Consider the following 19,801-nt stretch of genomic DNA (forward strand, 5'->3'; position numbering starts at 1 on the left):
CGACTCCGGTGACGGTCTCGGGTTCGGGGTGTTACATTATCTGTGTGGAGGTATTTTATTTATTTTCACGTCTGCTTTTCAATCATAGTTTTCGAAGACTTAAATACAGAAAACACATTACTTTTCTACTTTAAGAAGAACGCCAAACTTTTCTGGTAAAATCATAAATAAAAGTTAGCATATAATTAGTTCCACCTCTCGAAGGCACTCTTGATGGGCTCCACAGATCAAAATGAATATACTCCAACTTTCGTGTTATGGATTCTTCTGGTGAATCGAACTCTCTTTTACTTCTTAAAAACACAGTGTTCACAAAACTTCAGTTTGCGAATTCCTTACCTATCAAGAAGCCCTATTTTGCTCAATTCTGCTATGCCATTCTCACTTATATGCCTTAGGCGCAATGCCAAAGTTTAGTAATATCATCATCTGACAAGGAAGAAGAAGCGACAACTGCACCACCAGTAACAGTAAAACCCTGCAGAACATATAACTTGGAGGACTTTCTTTGCCCTTTCATTACAACTGGAGAACCTTTGAAAATCTTTAAAACCCTACTTTCAGCTATGTATTTTTTGTACCCTTTTGAATCAAGAATACTCAACGAATTAAATTTCTCTTCAATTCTGGAACATGTCATACACCACTAAGTGTTCTGATAACTCTATCAAACATCTTAACTTTAATTGTTCCAACGCCTGTGATTTTACATGAAGCATTATTTCCCATAAAAACAACACCTTTAGAAACTTTTCATAAGTTGTAAACCAATCCCGATTGGGACTCAGGTGGAAGGTGCAGCTCGAATCAAGGATACACTCCTCGCTCACTTTAGAATTGTTGATAGAAGTGATTGTTTTCCATTTTGATTCGTGGCCTCCCTTTTGATCTTGTTATTTAGCTTATAACACTCAGATTTATTGTGCCCTTTCTTCTTGCAGAAGTTACAAGTTTTATCTTAGTTTGAAGACTTCGATCTACCTTTATATTTACCACGAAGATTCCATTCTTGTGTCCTTCCACGATCATTATCAACATTCCGATCTTGTCTCTTACGAACAATGAGGTCTTCTCCCTAAGAGTTGGTATTAACCTTATCAATTGTGAGAGATTCGCGACTATATAAAATCGTGTCTCTAAAGGTTGAATAAGACAGAGGCAACGAACAAAGTAGAATCAACCCTAGATTTTCCTTATCATACTGAATCTCTAAGGCCTCCATGTTTGAGAGAATTTTTTTAAACACTGTTAAGTGTTCGAACACGAACGCACCTTCCTCCAAACGATGAGCATAAAGGCACTGCTTCATATGCAATTTGCTGGTTAGAGTTTTCGAGATACATATTTGTTCCAGCCTCTTCCATAATACAGCGGCGGTCTTCTCCTTTATCACATCCTGCAAAATTTCGTTAGACAAATGTAGATGTAATTGTGTTAACACCTTTTGATCCTTACGCTTCTTCTCTTCATCCATTAATGTCAAATACATCTTATCTATCCCTAGCAGGGCATCTTCTGTATCCATCTGTGCAAGAACTGCTTGCATCTTAATCTGCCACAGCGCAAATTTAGTGTTGTGATCGAATAATGGAATTTTATACTTCAAAGACGCCATTACCGTGATTGAGATGAACAACCCGGAGGCTCGGATACCAATTTATGAAAAATAGAATGTCAGTAATGACAATATATCGCAAAGAAAAGAAAAATCAAAATAAAGAACACACAGATTTTTACGTGGAAACCCTTTTGGGAAAAAAACCACGGGCAGAAGAGAAGAAAATTCACTATGTCAAATTCGAATAATTACAAGAGGGGTAGACTACGTCTATTTATAGGCTTGTAAAACCATATTCTAATAGGAGTGTAGTAATATTAAAATACTTTATTCTAATCAATATCAAATAGATGGAATTTAATAAGGTTTAAAAAACCTTATTTTAATAGTTTAATATAAGGTTTAAAAACCTTATTCTAGAATATAATTCTATATGAATTTTACTTTTATTTTATTTTACTATTGTATTTTATTTAAATAAGCATTCGAATCACTCAATTCTAACACAATTAAATTGCCATCCTCAGCTATTTCGTGTGACAATGCTACCAATATTATGAATTTAACCCACCTCACCTCTTTTCATTTCATTATAACTCCCCTCTCTCTTTCTCATCATTCAATGGAACACCCAAAGGACTTATCTCCAGGAACTTCTGCCATTGTTTTTCTCCTTCTTGCTGGCCTTCTCTTCTTATGTGTATGGTCTCCTTCAAACCCTTTACTTCCCTTCCATGAACCCAACGGTTCACCCAAAAATTATGTAAGTATATTTTTATATAAACTTCTTCTCATGTATATTTATATGCGTGTGTGTGCCTGCAGAATATAATATCAGTTCTTTTTTTTTTTTTTGGAAGACTGGCGTAGAGTTCCTTGTGAAAGATGAGCTTGATTTGGCGTTGGAGGAAGCTTCGATGCCGAACAAAACCGTCATAATCGCGGTTGTCAATAGGGCTTATGTTGAGCAAAGCGTTAATGCGGAGACCACAATGCTGGACCTTTTCTTGGAGAGCTTTTGGGTGGGGGAAGATACGAGGGCATTGCTGGAGCACTTGCTTCTGGTTACGGTGGATCAGACGGCTTACGATCGGTGCATGTTCAAGCGGTTGCACTGTTACAGGTTGGTAACGGAGGGTGTGGATTTCGGGGAGGAGAAGGTTTACATGTCCCGGGATTTTGTAAAGATGATGTGGAGAAGAACTCTGTTCCTTTTGGATGTGTTGAGGCGCGGCTACAGTTTCATTTTCACGGTATGTATATGCTTTCCTTCATTAAATTCTGGAAAAGAAAAAATGGTTTCCTCAACGGTCCGTAACTGTTCTTTAACATTTATAGAGCCACAAAAGTTTAGGCGGAAATCTCTTCACTGGTTGACCCGCTTCTACATACTACACAAGTTTACCTTTAAGAATAAGCCTAACATTTGTACGACGAGGTTTACTTTTTATTTTTAAATATTTTAATTACACAAAAAATAAAATTAAATAAGTTATATAAATATAAGTACGAATTATTAACGTGCAAAAGCTTATATATACAATATTTGGTCTTAAGTAGCCACATTGGATTATTTTATAAAAGATTAAACTTAATTTTCTTTCTGTTTTTTTTTAAAGCCGAGGGTTTCTTCCACTAAATTAAAATTCTGCTTAATTTATTAATATGTTATAAATTAATAAAATATTAATATTAATATGTTATAATATGATGGTAAATTACCATTTTAATCAAATATATATAGCTTTCAGTTAATAAATTTTGCTGATTCCATTAGGACGCAGATGTAATGTGGCTACGAAATCCATTTGCGAAGCTAAGCTTAAATGGAACCGAGGATATTCAAATAAGCGTGGATCAATTTTACGGTGATCCACGACCCGAGCATAATTTGGTCAACACAGGCTTCTACCATATTCGATCAAATAATAGGACCATCTCTTTGTTCGAAAAATGGTATTCACTTAACAATTCTACATGGAAAAAAGAGCAAGATGTGTTGATAGACCTACTTCGACAAGGGATCGTCACCCAGTTGCATCTCCGAGTAAGGTTCCTAGAGACGAGGCATTTCAGTGGCTTTTGTGAAGACAGCCGAGACGTCAGCTCCGTAACGACGGCCCATGCGAATTGCTGCCGCCACATAAATGCAAAGGTTAGGGATCTAACCGCCGTCCTCCGCGATTGGAAGAGGTTCAAGGCGGCTGTGACCAAGTATCCCAATGCTGCTGGTAATATAACTATGAGCTTTGGCTGGTCACCGCACAGTGGATGTTGGAATTCATGGAAGCCATAACATTAACTTAAACGTACTGGTTTAGTTTTGCATTTATATTTTCTAATAAAAGATAGATTCATTGTTCACGGTGTTGTTAAGGTAATCAAATCTTAGTTATTTTGATACGGACATATTTCATAATTCAACATTTTATGATGTAAGACTATTTTTATAGGATAAACAACATTATCCACGTATAAATTTACACAAACAATTTATATTTGATACATTCTGAATCTATAAATTTATACAAAAAGTTGTTAACCTTTCCCGACTTAATTTATTGTCAAATTACAACTAAAATTATTCATAATTTTGAAGTAATTTTATTGTCAAATTAGTTTTAGTGATAGTGATGGGTGCCGAATCTATCAAAAATAATATAAGATTACACTTAAACAATTATAAATATATATCAATATAGGGAGTAGGGTCGAACTCACATAAACTAAGATATTTACAACTGTTGTTCAGTTCAACCATGACGATATGTGCAAAAATAAAACAAGGGATTTAAATCTATAAAAGTAAAAATAATTGAAATAAAAAATAAAAATAACAATAAAAATAGAAGAAACAAAATTTAATTAAATAAATTGATATGATGAAATTCCAGTTTCAGACTCAATTTTGCTCTGGTTTCGAATCGATCATTGATAACAAATCTTCTCTTTCAACCGATAAGTTAGTTATAGTGATTGAGGACGCTTCAAATAACCAACCTTTTCGTGTGTAAATTTATTGCACAAATGCCCAACAACTAACCCTTACCGTACAAACAACCACGAAACACGTGTCCACGATTTAGCTCTTTGGTAGTTTTACAAATTAGAAGGGCTCATCTTGAACCAATGACCTCAACTGTGCGGGTTGTTTAGATCTGATTGCTATTTCTCTTGACGGAATCTAACTAACTACTTAATTGGACACTCCAATGTGTTTTTTGATAGACCGAATACAATAGATGATCGACTCGATACTTCCAACTATACGCCTACTAACACAAAATCAACAAGCTTTTTTTAACTTGATGTCAATATAACTTTGGGAGATGACGATGTATCTCCTAAATCAGAGAAACAACAAATACTAGAATGAGAGTTTTTAAGTACTGGTTTGAATCTCATTACTATCTGCCAAATTATTTATGAGCCTGAAGTTAGATGAAAAATTTAGCTTAGAGATTTAATAAAGAAGAATTAAAAAAAAAAGTAAAAGTACCACAGGTTCAACGTCCCCCCATTGTACGCGCATATATATATATATTAAAAATATAATAGCCTAATATAAAAAATACCAAAATCTAAAATACTATAAAATTAAAATATTATCCTAATTAAAAATAAAAAATAGTATTTTTATAAATAGATCCCAAAATTAAATAAAAATAACCAAAGTTTTGTAGGTTCACTAATTGCTGTTGAGGTCAAAAATCATTTTGCGACCCACATTTTTTATTATTCTCAACTTTTTCGAGTTCAATCACCATAATCTTCAATTCAATCAAATAAATAGGCATTAGTAAAATCTCAATTTCATAAACGTTCCCTCAAGCTAACATGTTGATTCACAATTCAATTAAGCACACAATTATTAAATATTTACATAATTAGATATTATAATATCAATTCATGCTAAATTATCAAGAAACCAAAATTAACCAAAAATTTGCAACCATGAACAACTCTTTGTTCAATTTCTTGCTTTCTTTTTTTTTCCTTTTTTTTTAACGAAGAAAATGAAAAGCTTGTCTAGAGTGTCACTAAATCTTTTTAAGTGAAGAAGAATGGAAACCCTAACACCCCACCAAAATTACGTAATTCCTCACATCTATAGATAACTACTTACTCTACTCATAATTGTTAAGATTAGATTGCTACTAATGTACAAAGATTAATTTGTCCATTTTTTAGTAGAGGCATCAAAATACAATTCAACTTTTAGTATAAGGTCTCTATTACACTTTTACTGCTAAATACGTTTTCTATATGATTACACAAATTTTTTTATTTTATGTTATAAGGTTGGACTAGAAGTAGTTTTGCCTAGAAATGAAATAAGTCATGTATATTCATGGTTAATTTTTTTAGTCAAGGTAAAATAGTGAAAAGCATTAGCTAATATTACAAAATCACTATTCTGGTATTGAATCTTCTAGTGGAAATGTGAACATGGTAATCATATATTTAAAAATCGAGATCATATTGTGCATATCTATGATAACTTTTATGATGGTGTACACGATATATATGGCTTGTGTGTAATTTATAATCTCATGGTTCTATAATTTTGAGATATAGTGAAATATGAAATATATTTTAGAAGCCAATAAATAAATGATCCCGGAGCATGAAAATAACAATAAGAAGCTATTTAACCCATTTAGGTGATGTGCATAGTTTGGATTGTAATCACAAAAAGACTAAAAAATGTCCATAATAAAGGGAGTATAAATATGTGATGTTATAGTAAAATGGTCGGACAGTTGATGGTCTTTTAATATGACTATGTACAAAAATATATGAAACACCCTTACTTTTTTAGAAATAATGTTATTTGAATATGCATACATGATAAGTTTTAAATGTCATCTATTAATTATGAAGAGAAACTATCAAAATAATAAATATATTGTCTTATTTCACCAAGGGATTTGAGTTCTCTTTACAACAACTTGATAAAAAAGACATGATAATAGCAATGAAGTGATCAATGTGAATTCAGAATCATATAAATGATATTCTTAGCATTTTTTTTTGTGAAAGAATAAGTAATTGAACATAGTGAGGATGTTGGTCTTATGAACTTTTAAGACACAAATAAATCTAAAGTTTTCACTATGTAATATAGAAAATTAATATAACTATGTTGGAAATTAGGAAATATAGGGATGAGGTACAAACCCATACTATTTGAGTCACCCATGATGGAAACTCGATTCAACACTTGGTATAACATCAAGTCTTGAGTTCAATAAGACAAAGTACATCATCAGTATGTGACTACTAGTGTAACACTCCCTAACCCCAAACCGTCGCCAGAACAGGGTTACGGAGCATTACCAGACCTATCAGAGACCTATCAGACAATTTACAAATAATTCAAAATAAATGACATACATAATTTGATTTAATTATAAAGTCCCTATAATGGACCTCGAGGTCCAATTCACACGTTAGAATCGAATCGGGATTTATTCGAGAACTCTTTTTTTTTGTGCGAACTCAATATAACCCCTTTATAAATATCTAACCTTCCCTGCAAATTCAAATCAAGACCAATCCAAACAAATCAATTCATGAATTTATACATCTCTAATTATTACAAACTAATAATAATATAAAATTATAACATTTTTTTTATGTTTATAACAATCTAACATAAAATGTCTAATTGATTCACTTAGTTTATCATTTAACAAAATTATCCAAAATTATGATATAGACTATGTTTAAGACATGTAATTGTATGGAAAAACCATTACCATCATTTATCATTAATATTTATGTATCAAAATAACAACAAATTAAAACCTAGGTACATGCCATTTTCAAAAGAGAAAAGTACATCACCACGTATTTGAGTTCGGGATTGGCTTGGATGGTGAGTCGTTAATCACTTTAGTACCTAACCTGCACACGGAAACAAACCGTACGCTGAGTATGCACTCAGTGGTATTTCTATAAATCAACACTTAAATAATTATAAAATACATATATAACACTACTCAAATTCAATAACTATTTAAATATTCAACTTTCAATCCAGTGTTCTATTTTAATTCAAACTCAATATCAATCATTATTTTTCAATAACAATTATTTGATTATTGTTATTCAATAAAAATCAGTTATTCAGTATCAAATGATCAATAACAATCAGTTATTCAGTCCAGTAATACAGTCATTCAATTATTCAATGCAATAGTTTACCCCTATTAACATAACTCGGATTTAGACGGATACACGGATCTAACCAACACACCAGTATGGCACTCAGTGCCTCATTGGCTTTGCCGAAGTAAACAGTACTAGTACGGTACTTACTACCTCATCAGAATTAAATCGAAGTAAAGTAACAGTACGACACACAAGGTGCCTCATCAACTTGAAGTCGAAGTATTCCTGAACACTTCCAATCCTATGGCATGCCAACTATATGCGACTCAGCCCGATACAGTTAATAGGGTATTCAATTCATTTCTCAATTCACAATAATTAAATATTTCAATATCCATTTCACAATAATCACAAATTCACATACATTCAATTCAATATCAAAACACTAATACTTAACTTAATATCTTTCCATACACATCAAATAATAAAAACAACAATTTAAATGTTAAGTTCAATTTATAGAAATACAAACCGTAATTCTTGGATTACTCTTCGTCAACCTTCTCTTTTCCTTTCTTTGTCAATGTCTCGGGTTCTTTGTTAACAATCAAAGCTTTAAACCTTAAAACCCTAGTTTTTCCTTATTCTTTTCTTTCTTTCTTTTTCTTCCCCTGTTTCGAAATGCTTCTATTATGTTTCCTTGTTTCTTTGTTTTTCTTTTATATTTTATTTTCTTTGTATTATTTAATCATTTAAATAACATAGATTATTATTAATTTAATAATTGTATAATTTAATATATAATTATCTTTACTTAAAATTTAAGAAAATATACTATTATAATACAAGTGTTCAAATACATATTCTACACATGTACTATTCCATCACCATGCATTTGTCATATTTAATTTATTCCATAATATAATTTATATAATTTATATAATTTATAACTTGATAAAATGATAATAATAGTAATAAATAATAAATATATATTTACTTAAATATAAATTAATTAAATAATGAAATATTTAATTTACAATTGTACAAATATAATTATTATACATGTATATTTTTATTACCATACATTTGTCTTTATTTTATTTATTTCTTAATTTAATAACAATAATAATAATTAATAATAACAATAATAATTTATATATCTTATAAAAATCTTAGATTTTAACAAACTTATGCCGCCTCATCATTACTAATTGGCATATTTTCCATTTTAGTCCTTTTTACTTTCTTTTAATTTATAATTAAACTTTTACCCCTTATGCAATATAATCTTTTTTCTACTTTCTCTAAATTAAGCTAAACTTACCTAATTAAAACGTAATTAAGTATACTACTAGACTCGTATGTATTCCTAATAATTATTCACGAACTTGATTTATTAAGACAGAGGTCCTATAATGTACTTTTTAAATGCCCGTGAATTTTGGGTCATTACAGCTACTACTATAAAATATTATATAAAATATCATCCCAGGGTGAAAAGTGCTAGGCACTTGTAACAATAAGGGGAAAGATGAGTGTTACACTCTTAATAATCTCATAACATAAATATATTAGAGTGTTGTAATTACGGGAATACTCTCGATGGAATCTACCTATGTGAGTGGAAGTGTGGTTGCTTCTAGGAGCTCAAGAGCTTGACTCTAAGAACACTAATAAAAGAGGTTACATGCACATAACCATAATAGTGTCTCCGGATATTGTGCATTGACTGGTGTTGAAATCATTGTGTGAGATGTGCTCGGTCAATCAAATGAAATAACTGGTTTAAAGCATAGTCTATCATGAAATTTCAATTAAGTTTAACATGTTCTCACTAAGTGAAGTTTCAATCGTAAGACATTTTCATTTATGTAATTGATTTCCAAGATTATCAAAATCTAAAATATTTTGAAAATAGGGAGAAGATTGTTGGAACATTTTCAAAATATATATAGTGTTCCAATAGTTGCAAATAAAAAGTTATAAGTAATCAAACATTATGTCTCTTGGTTATTAACCAGAAGTTGTTACCATTCATAGTCCATGAGTTATGTTTCTTGTTACCAAAAGGTAAGTTACTTAATTATTAACAAAATATTATAATTATTCAAATACATATCTATTGAAGAATTGTATTTATTGCTAAAAAATGTTACTATCTATATGGATGGTTATACCTTTATGAAGAGAAAATGGAACTCCTATAAATAGGAGTCAAATTTCATTTGTTTGACACAAAAAAAATAGAAACTTTTGTTTTTTTTAATTCTCCTTCACCTTCTATTATTGTTAGATTGTTTTATAAAAAATTACTGCAAAATTTATTTATGGAAATTGATATTTTTTCTATATTGCAGTCAATGCTCAATGAATTGTTTTCGTCAGTACAAAACGTAGACAATCATTGGGCTTTATTGTACCATTGAGGTTCATTTTTTAGAAACTTTTTTGCATACCAAAATATAGGTGGAGGTGAATAAAGACTTAAAGAAAATGACATTGATACACATCTTGACATTTTCATTAATTTTCCATAAGTCTAGTTTATCCTTGGTTACTGCCAGCTTAAAAGGGAAAAAAAAAAAAAGAGAGACAAACATAGATACCCCCAGCTTTTGAAAGAGGCGTACATCATCCACTTTGATAACAGAAACAAATATATATTGAACTAAAGAAGAGATAGTGGTGGAGAATTGAAGAATACGTTTTGTGGTGTGCATACGTAAAAGAGTATGGATCGAGTGAGTGGTGAGGAAGAACATGTAGAAAAAATCTTCAGAATAACACATGTAAACAGAAACCTATTAGAAAATAGTAAATTACGAACCAAGAGAGGTTAGGAAGAACATAGCTTTGGGCTCCACGAATTACACTCTTGTTCATCTCTCACCCCTTTGACTAGTTTTGTAAACTGTTAAAGAAACAAACTGGAGTTCTAACATCATAAAAATCTACTTTAGAAGTGAATTCTCTATTAAACTCCAATCTTACCATTGGAAAACCATCATTGAGTTCTAAATTTTCTTGTTGTACATAAAAGAAAACTGCCCAAATTTCTGAAGAGATTATGCTAGAAATCAAACTGACTTTTAAAATCATCTAAGCATGCAGATAAGGTGGCTTAGTAACATGGCAACTTACTAATAATTTCTTAAGTATTAAGTATGTAGATGAGGAAGCAAAGAGATTGGCTTACAAGGTGGATAACAAGTTATCAAAATTGGTTTACAACTTGGAAAAATCAATAACATGGCAAGAGTGACAAATGATGACAATGATAAATGTGCTGGAAGGTTCATGAAATATTAAAGGATAAGGATGATAGGATAATTATGGCATCAATTTTTGAACAGTCTTAGGCGGCAAAAAAATGTTAATGTCGGTTAAATGTTATTATAAATAGGGTTCATGGGTTAGTATAATAGCTACTAAAATGTGAGTGAGTATTGAGAGAAAAAAGAAAGAAAAAGTGCAGTGAAAGTGAGAAAAAATTGTAAGCGATAGAAAACTAGTAGCAGCTAGTATAGAGAGAAAACGAGAGTTTGTATTTGTATTGTGTTTATTTATGTAAAATAAAATTATTATTTCAGCTAGTAATTTTCCATTACGATTCCAACAAGTGGTATCCAAACTAGGTTTGTGTCGATGTCACAATGGCAAACATGATTCAACCATAGGTCTCGAAATTAACAAAGAAAAATTATAAGAATTGGAGCATCCAAATGAAGGTTTTGCTCGGTTTTCAAGATTGTTGGAACATTGTCGAAGAAGGATATGTCAAGCTTGAAAATGTAGTTGCCGAAGCAACTTTGACAAACGAAGAAAAAAGAGTATTGAAATAAGCTTATAAAAAAGGATAAGACTAAGTTGTTCTTTATTTTTCAAGGTGTTGATGAACCAACCTTTGAAAAAATTTCAGATGCGAACACATCAAAGTAAGCATTGAGAATTTTACAAAAACCCCTTCAAAGAGCGGAAAAGGCCAAAAAGGTACGTTTACAAACCCTTAGAGCCAAATTTGAGACATTGAAAATGAAAGTTTCAAAAAGCGTTGATGATTATGTCAACTGAGTGAAAGTGATGGTAAATGAGATGAAAAGAAATGGAGAAACAATTGATGACATAAGAGTAATGGAAAATATTTTGTGGTCATTAACACAAAAATTTGATTATGTGGTGGTTGCCATTGAAGGAATCAAAAGATCTGTCAGAAATATTAATGACGAACTTGTGGGTTCCCACCAAGCCCGTAAAAATAAAATCAAGCAAAATGATGGTACTGAAAATTTGGAGCAAGTCTTGCAAAGTAAGCTGTCCTTCAATGAAAGTGGAGCTAGCAATAGTTTTGGACAAAGTACAAGCAATCTTGGAGGATATCATGGAGGATATAGAGGTAGAAATAGAGGTGGACAAGGAACCATGGATAAGGCAATCAATCATATGGTAGAGGCCAAACAAGTGAAGAATATCAGACATCAAATTGTGGACGAGGAGTTTGAGGCCGAAGTCGAGGTCGAGGTAGAGGTAGATTTCAACAAGGAAATAAATATTAGATACAATGTTATAAATGCAATAAATATGACCGTTTTAGTTAGGAGTGTAGATTAACTCCCAAGGTGGAGGAGAGAAATCATACAGCATCAACTAAAGAAGAAGAAAACGTGGAATCTAGTGTATTCCTTATAAAGAGAGTGAAAAATCAAGTAAAAATATTTGATATCTTGATAATTGTGTCAACAATCACATATGTGGCCGAAAAGACTTATTTTCAGAGTTGGACGAGAATATTCAAAGACAAGTAATGTTTGAAGATGAATCGCACGCCACTGTCAAAGGTAAAGGCAAAGCTACAATTACACAAAAGAACGAGAGAAGAAGTACATAACAGATGTTTATTACGTACCAGCTTTGAAAAGCAATATCATCAGCCTTGGTCAACTTCTAGAAAAAGGATATGAAGTACATATGAAGGATTGTACGCTCGCTTTAAAAAAAAAGTGGTGAATTAATTGCCTAAGTTGATATGGACGCGTAACTGTCAGTTTACTATTGGCATTGAATATTGAGAAGTGAAGTGTATGAAGAATCCAATCAATGATGATTCATGGTTGTGGCATTTAAGGTTTGGTATCTTGGATTTTTTAACCTAAAGCTATTGTTAAAAGAGAAGATGGTAAATGGATTGCTAGAAATTAATCCTCCTAATCAATTGTGTGAAGCTTGCATTAAAGGAAAACAACACAGACAGAGTTTTGAAGTTGGAAAATCTTAATGAGCTAGGAGACCATTGGAGACTGTGCACTTCGACATAGTAGGCCCCTTTAATATACCATCACTTGGTGGAAACAAGTACTATCTTACTTTTATTGATGATTTTAGTAGAAAAAGTTCGATTTATCTTCTTAAACAAAATCAGAAACATTTGACAAGTTTATCGAGTTCAAAGCTATGGTAGAAAAATAGAGTAAACATTATATTAAGATATTTAAAACTGATAGAGGCGGTGAATATTCTTCAAAACTATTTGAAAGCTTCTATAAAGAGCATGAAATTATTCATCAGTTAACATCTGTGTACACGGCACAACAAAATGAAGTTATTGAAAGAAAGAATCGCATTATTCTTGATATGACAAGAAGCATGGTTAAAGGTAAGAATTTACCAAGAATTTTCTGGTCTGAAGTTGTTCAATGTGATGTTTATTTGTTGAATCGATGTCCAACAAAAAGTGTGAAATACAAGACGCCAAATGAAGCCTGGAGCAATCAAAAGCCAGAAGTCAGACATCTCAAGAATTTTGGATACATCGCGTAAGCTCATGTTCCTGACCAGACAAGAAAGTAGCTCAATGATAAAAGAGTGAAATGTATTTTCATTGGTTACAAAAAAAGAAGTAAGACATATAGGCTATACAACCTTTTCACCAAGAAATTTATTATTTTAAGAAATGTAAAATTCGATGAAACTGATTATTGGAGATGGAACAAAGAAGAAAAGAAAATTGAAGGATTATTTGTTAGTGATGACAAAGAAGATAACTTCATTAATCAAGAACAAGGTGATGATCAAAGCCCTCCATCAAGTCCTGTTGCAACAACTCCTACAATGTTGATGCGGTCATTGAGAGCACTAAAAATATCCTATTCCCTGTAAAATAATGAAAAAGAACAGTAAAGGGGAAATAGGGTCAAATCCTCAGGGATCAGATTATACGAATGCTTGTTTCTCAAAATCCTGGGCAGAATCGTGCCCAAGAAAACCTGCGTGACAGAAAAAAAAATAAAAAATAACAGAATTAAAGATTTGATTTGGAAAAAAATAAAAAAAACAGAATCTAAAGTTGATTGAAATTGTGATTACGAAAATAATAAAAATAATAAAGAGAGTTGAAGGAAAAGAAATTCTTATTGGTAGATTCCAGCCTCTAGTTGTCTCATTCTGCCTTAAGTTCGATCCTCGGCTTTTAAATGACCTTTCTCAACCCAAGTAAGCCAGTTATAGTGGAAGAGGACGCCTATGACCACCAGCTCCAAAGATTAGACTTACGATTTTTAGGGAACCTGACTCTAGCCAATAATCTATGCTAGATCAACGCTTCTCAATAGCGAATCCCACGCCATTTCGTCTCTTTGGCTCGCCAGCCTCTGACGCAGTAAGTTAACAAATCGACTATGCAATCCTTCCAAAACATACAAAGCGGTCACTTTTGTATATGCTGAAAAGCTTACTTTTTAAGGGCCATAGACAGAAGCATCAGCCCGTAGTGTGGAGAAACGATGAATACTTAGCGAGAAAGCTAAGTACGAATTCTAAGCCTCAAGAACCCTTTTTGGGGAATATTGACAACTTTCGGCTAGATAGAATTTAGTGGCTCATGATAATGGTGGAAAAAGAAATAAATATAAAAATGGAAAAAGGAATTTTATCGAAAGAAAATATGAAGAAACAAAAGCCTAGACTTTCAGGGGGAGAGTGTTTACAGAAAAAGATGAACACCAAATAGAGTCACTTTACCCCCTATTTATAATGCTAGGGAGATAGTCTAATTTAACTTAAATTCTAAAAATATAAATACATTTAATTAAAGATAAATAAAGATAATTAAAATAAAATCCTAAAATTAAATAATCCTAATAATTATCTTAATATTAATTATCCTAATATAAATAAAATGGAGTCTTATAAAATAAAATCTCTTCTTTTTGCATTTTTAGTCCTTGTGTCTTCTATGCTCGCACTTTTGGCACAATCTTTTTCCTGTGTCGCATATCAGCCCATTGTGTCTCCAAATTCGTACTTTTGTCCCTTAATTTTACTTTTGCCTCCAAATCAGTCCCTAATCGATAAAAAGACATAAATAGCTCAAATTAGTAGGATCAAGCTCAGAATAAACACATGATTAATACATAAAAATACGCTATTCTAGAGCATTATCAAATGTCATCATCACTAATTCATAGCAGTGCTAGCAGCTCAGAGGAAGCACCTGTAAGAATGCGTAGTTTACGCAATATTTATGATCTCACAGAACCCATAAAAACAACACTTGATTATTCTTTACCCTACTTAATGACAGAATGTGATCCAATAACATATGAACATGCAATTGAAGATGTCAAATGGAAGAAGAAATTGCAGCAATAAGAAGAAATGACACATGAGAGTTAACAAGTCTACTAGAAGGACATAGTCCTATTGGAGTCAAATGGGTATACAAGACGAAGACCAACAGAGAAGGAAAAGTGAATAAATACAAAGCAAGACTAGTTGCAAAAGGCTACTAGCAAATATATGGAGTGGACTATGATGAGATATTTGCTCCGATCGCCACATTATAAAGCTTCTCACGACAATTGCTACAAAAAATAAATAGAAGATTTATCAAATGGACGTGAAGTTAGCATTCCTTAATAACTACCTAGAAGAAGAATTCTACATCAAACAACCACCTGGATATAGCAAATAAGGACAAAAAGACAAAGTTTATTGCTTGAAAAAAGCTTTATATAGGATTGAAACAAGCCCCGAGAGCATGAAACACAAGAATAGATGAATACTTTCAGAAGAACGAGTTCACACTACAGGAGAATAGACTTTTAGCGACGTTTTTTTTTTGCCTTTAGTGGCGTTTTTAAGCGCCGCTAGAACTATTAGCGGCGTTTTCACAAGCGCCGCAAAAAACGCCTCTATAGCAGACGCCGCAAAAATTTGTGGCGTTTATTTAAAAAAACGCCACTAAAGACCATGACCTTTAGCGGTGCTTTTTTTTTTACAAACGCCGCTAAAGACCATGACCTTTAGCGGCACTTTTCCCGCAAACGCCGCTAAAAATCATGAATTTTAAAAAAGTTATTTTATTTTAATTAAATAATATTTATTTTTATGTTAAATATTATATTATGTTTAATTTTTGAAATTTGAACTTTAAACTATATACTTTTTAAGGATAAATAAAAAATATTAATTAAATTAAATTTTCCATTAAAATTTAAACTTCAAAATTAAATATAAAAATTAATGAATTTAAATTTAATACATAAATATTGATTCAATATGTAATTTAATACATAAAAAAATAAACACACACATAGAGACACACAAAGTATTACAATTTCTAAAACAAAATTCATCCTGGTGAGAATATAATGCCAAATCATCATCACCTCTCATTGCAATGCCTACAAATCATCATCACCTCTCATTTGCAATTCTCCTATCCTTCTGCATATATTTATATCCATTTATCCCACCCAAGATGTTGCGAAAAAACATGCTTTCTCAAAGGTGATATATTTAAACAAGGTGACCAGTTTCCTCCTAGAAAAGAAGTTGGCTTCATATCTAACCATACTATAGATGATGACCGCAAAACTTAAAACACTTTCCATGCTATTTCTAAACCCAAACCCTTCTTTAATAGAAGACATCAATTGGTACGGCATATCATGTTTAACTGCTAATTAAACTCCAGACATAGTACTTTCCCAATAATTACAAAGTGGCAAAACGTTTGGAAAATGTTGAGATGAATGATATTAGCATCATTGAACCTAGCAATTTCAACTGAAGCAACAAATCAGCAATCACACCCTTAAAGTTACAGCATTTTTTCCCTAATATTTCACCATGAACATTATTTCCTACACACCAAGACTAATAGCGAATACTAAAAAGTAGTAATGCATTTTAAATATTAGCATTTAACTTTCAAAATTATAATAAATAGGACTGGCATATCACTGATAGATCATAATTCAATGATAAAACTGCAAAACATAAAACATTAACCATGGCAATAGCTTCCTCTACATCATCCTTGTTTCTTCCAACTACGCGTCCTTTTAAAGATTCGAGCGCATCTCTAAGCTTCTTCAAAAGGACATGTTTCTCCAGTGATGCTGCCTCCCTGAGTCTAGCCTGAATCCAATAAATGACTATAGTTTGGTCACATGACAATCTGTAGGGATTAAAAATATATAATAGTCCCAATGCTTCTCAATTGTTAACAGAAACAGCAGACGAAAAGAGAAGAATGACTCGCATGAACAGACTTCACAGAGAGCAACCTAGTTCTTTCAAGCCAGTGATAATCCAAGGAGCATAAACAAATCATAACCTATAAACCAAAATTTATCAATCAACTGATCGCTTAATGCCACTCAAGCAGAACATTGAGCTAACCTTTTAGCATTAGATTTAAACACAAACCAACTTATAAGTAGTCTCAAACAACCTATCTTCAATTCTTTAGATTCTTCATAAGGCACAAATAAGTCAATTTAAAGGTAGAAAACTTATACAAATGTCTTTAGCAATCTATCTAAGAAAACTGCAACAACTAAATTAACTTTGAAAGGAGAAAATAAAACAAACGGTACACTATCTGTAGGCAGAAGGAAAAAAAATATAGCTTTGTCCATGTCAAACACTACCAAAAAGAAAAGAAAGAATCAAAATGTACAAGGAATGCTCTGGCACACATTAACAAAATGCTGACCAAGACTAAATCTCATGACTCAACAAGAAAGAAAGCCGCCTATGTTGAAGGTAAGCCATTTGCTGGTAAAGGATTCTTAAGGGATAGCAAAAACAGGTTAGCAAAAATATGTTCAAGAACTTCACATTCAGAACATCCTCACATGAAATATAAGAGGATTCAACTGTCCTCTTAAGCAAAAACAAGTAGTCAGTAGATTGCCATAGCTTGCATCATAGAGAATCAAAATAAGTTCAAAATGAAGAGTTAAAATTTACCTCAGAACACGAATTCCATGCTTCGAATACTTCTCCTGTTAAAACCCTGGGTGGGATCAATAATGGCAAACCAACGACAGTGGAGCAAAACAGCATTTCCATCTAACGTCACCATAAAAAATGTATAGCATTAAACGCACTACTTTTTTCACATGTTTAAACCATCATCAGCAAAAAATCACCTGTGTTGTTTCAGGGTTCATGTTGAAGATAACTTCTTGCAAATTACCCAGAAAAGAATCCATTACAACAGCACCAATCACCATTATTACACCAATTACACTGAAGCTTGGTGAAGTTTGTGCATCAGCTAAGGTGAAAAGGATCAAACCCAGTACTAAAAGTATTGCAGAAACATATTCGTGTGCTGGGTATTTTCGTCTCAAACCAGGTATGAAGGCACCCATTACCATCACTGGAAGAACCTAAAGATATCCATAATGAAGCTTTAAAAAAATAAACGCAAAAACAAGAACAATGTTGTGAAGAGTGAAAATTTTCAACTTTGGGGGTTTACTTTGGTGGATTTAAACATGAGCTGTGCTGGGTAATTGAGGAAAGCTAAAGATCCTTTTGTGAGGCCGTGAGAGCCCATGAGAACAGCAGAGAGTTTCACATAAGTCTTCCATGGGTTCACCATTTTCTTCGGACTGAAACCTTGAAGGTAAATCAGAAAAAGGTAGACGAACCCTTGGACAAATGTGAAGTATCAGCCATAGCTGAACACAAAAAATTAATATAAATAAATTGAAAATAATAACCAAAATAAAAACTACAGCAGTTACCTGAACTGGAGTCTATTGTATACATATTCCTGAAAAGCAGCAAATATCAAAAAAATAAAATTCTTAAAATGATGCATTTAAACTTTGTTTGGTTGCCAAGAAAATGGAAAAAGAAAAGAAAAAGAAAAACCTCGCAAATGCCATTGACAAGGTAACCAAAGAAGAACCCAGAAGAGCAAATGAGAAACTGCTTCCATTTAGGTCTATCAGAAAGTGAAATCCCAAACAAAAAACGAGCACATAAACAAAACAATAAAAATCAAACAATCAACAAAACCCTAGCATGAGCATTGGCTCTTTCTTCTCAGCCGAATCTCCACCAGATTTCCTAGAACTCCTCTTTCTACTACTACCTTTGAAGAAATGAAAAGGAAAAAGAAGTGTGATTGGTGTAGGTGTATTGACTTGTGTTGCAGGAAATGGGAAATTTGGGGGCAAATTTTGAGAGTTATTTGGGGGATTTAGGGCGCGACGAAGATGAGAAGAAGAGGGAGTAATGAGCGGGTAACAAAAAAGGGAGAAATGGGAAATTTGGGTAACAAATTTTGTGGCATTTTAACTAAAAAAACGCCGCTATTGTTTAATTTAAATTTTTTATTTTTTTATATTTTTTTATATTTTTTTATTTTTTCTTTCAAATTTTTTGTGCTGAGATTATAATTTTTTTAAATTTTTTTTGTTTTGAATATTAAACTTTTTAACTGAAATATGGACTAAAATATTAAATATTAAATATTAAATATTTAAGTTTTTTATTTTTTATTTTTTATTTTTAAATTTTAATTTTTTTGAAGATTTTTATAATTTTTAAATTAACATATAAAATACAAAAGGAAACTTTAAGAGAAATAAAATAGAATCGATGAATTAAAAAATACAAAATTTTGATTTAATCCTTTAAAATTATAAAGATATAGGCTATTAAATGGTGAAATAGCATTTGTACTATTATAAAAGTATAAAATTTAATTTCGCCACCAAAAAAAAATCTAACTTCGCACATGCTTTGAATTGTCTTGACAATATTTGCAAGTTTCAAAAGTCACCATCAAGAATTTTATTTTTCACTTGGACTAAATTAAATTGT

At 31.8% G+C, this 19,801-nt stretch overlaps 2 protein-coding genes across 14 annotated transcripts; one reads left to right on the plus strand and one right to left on the minus strand.

The window, feature by feature from the left end:
• Positions 1 to 2,074: 2,074 nt before the first annotated feature.
• LOC107897701 (uncharacterized protein At1g28695) lies at positions 2,075 to 4,139 on the plus strand. Its single transcript, XM_016823275.2, has 3 exons — positions 2,075 to 2,321; positions 2,419 to 2,811; positions 3,336 to 4,139. The coding sequence occupies exons 1-3, from the start codon at positions 2,115 to 2,117 to the stop codon at positions 3,852 to 3,854; spliced, it is 1,119 nt and encodes a 372-aa protein (XP_016678764.2). The 5' UTR covers positions 2,075 to 2,114; the 3' UTR covers positions 3,855 to 4,139.
• A 10,435-nt stretch (positions 4,140 to 14,574) lies between these two features.
• Positions 14,575 to 19,253, minus strand: LOC107897143 (UDP-galactose/UDP-glucose transporter 4). Of its 13 annotated transcripts, none has more exons than XM_016822749.2 (7): positions 18,845 to 19,243; positions 18,715 to 18,743; positions 18,447 to 18,619; positions 18,112 to 18,354; positions 17,930 to 18,031; positions 16,964 to 17,092; positions 14,575 to 15,011 (listed from the first exon to the last, which is right to left on the minus strand). In XM_016822749.2, exons 1-7 carry the CDS (start codon positions 18,856 to 18,858, stop codon positions 14,988 to 14,990), a joined length of 714 nt encoding a protein of 237 aa, XP_016678238.2. In that variant the 5' UTR covers positions 18,859 to 19,243; the 3' UTR covers positions 14,575 to 14,987. The 13 variants fall into 13 exon arrangements, 12 of the variants coding, with proteins under 12 accessions (XP_016678238.2, XP_016678155.2, XP_016678581.2 ...); XR_005900102.1 differs by having other exon boundaries at positions 14,952 to 15,011; positions 16,964 to 17,109; XM_016822666.2 differs by lacking the exon at positions 14,575 to 15,011 and having other exon boundaries at positions 16,696 to 17,092; positions 18,447 to 18,586; positions 18,845 to 19,253.
• Between the last annotated feature and the right edge of the window lie 548 nt (positions 19,254 to 19,801).

Source organism: Gossypium hirsutum, chromosome A08 (genome assembly GCF_007990345.1).
Source record: "Gossypium hirsutum isolate 1008001.06 chromosome A08, Gossypium_hirsutum_v2.1, whole genome shotgun sequence".
NCBI classification, from domain to species: domain Eukaryota; kingdom Viridiplantae; phylum Streptophyta; class Magnoliopsida; order Malvales; family Malvaceae; genus Gossypium; species Gossypium hirsutum.

What these genes read in the sequence shown, in the direction of transcription:
- LOC107897143 (XM_016822527.2), bottom strand. An exon ending in TGAACCCTGAAACAACACAG is followed by an intron (nt 18,032 to 18,111) that starts GTGATTTTTTGC and finishes TGGTGACGTTAG; the next exon opens with ATGGAAATGCTGTTTTGCTC. An exon ending in CATGGAATTCGTGTTCTGAG is followed by an intron (nt 17,093 to 17,929) that starts GTAAATTTTAAC and finishes TATTGGATTCAG; the next exon opens with GCTAGACTCAGGGAGGCAGC.
- LOC107897701 (XM_016823275.2), top strand. Translation starts at nt 2,115, where the DNA reads ATGAATTTAACCCACCTCACCTCTTTTCATTTCATTATAACTCCCCTC. An exon ending in ACGGTTCACCCAAAAATTAT is followed by an intron (nt 2,322 to 2,418) that starts GTAAGTATATTT and finishes TTTTTTTGGAAG; the next exon opens with ACTGGCGTAGAGTTCCTTGT. An exon ending in GCTACAGTTTCATTTTCACG is followed by an intron (nt 2,812 to 3,335) that starts GTATGTATATGC and finishes TGATTCCATTAG; the next exon opens with GACGCAGATGTAATGTGGCT.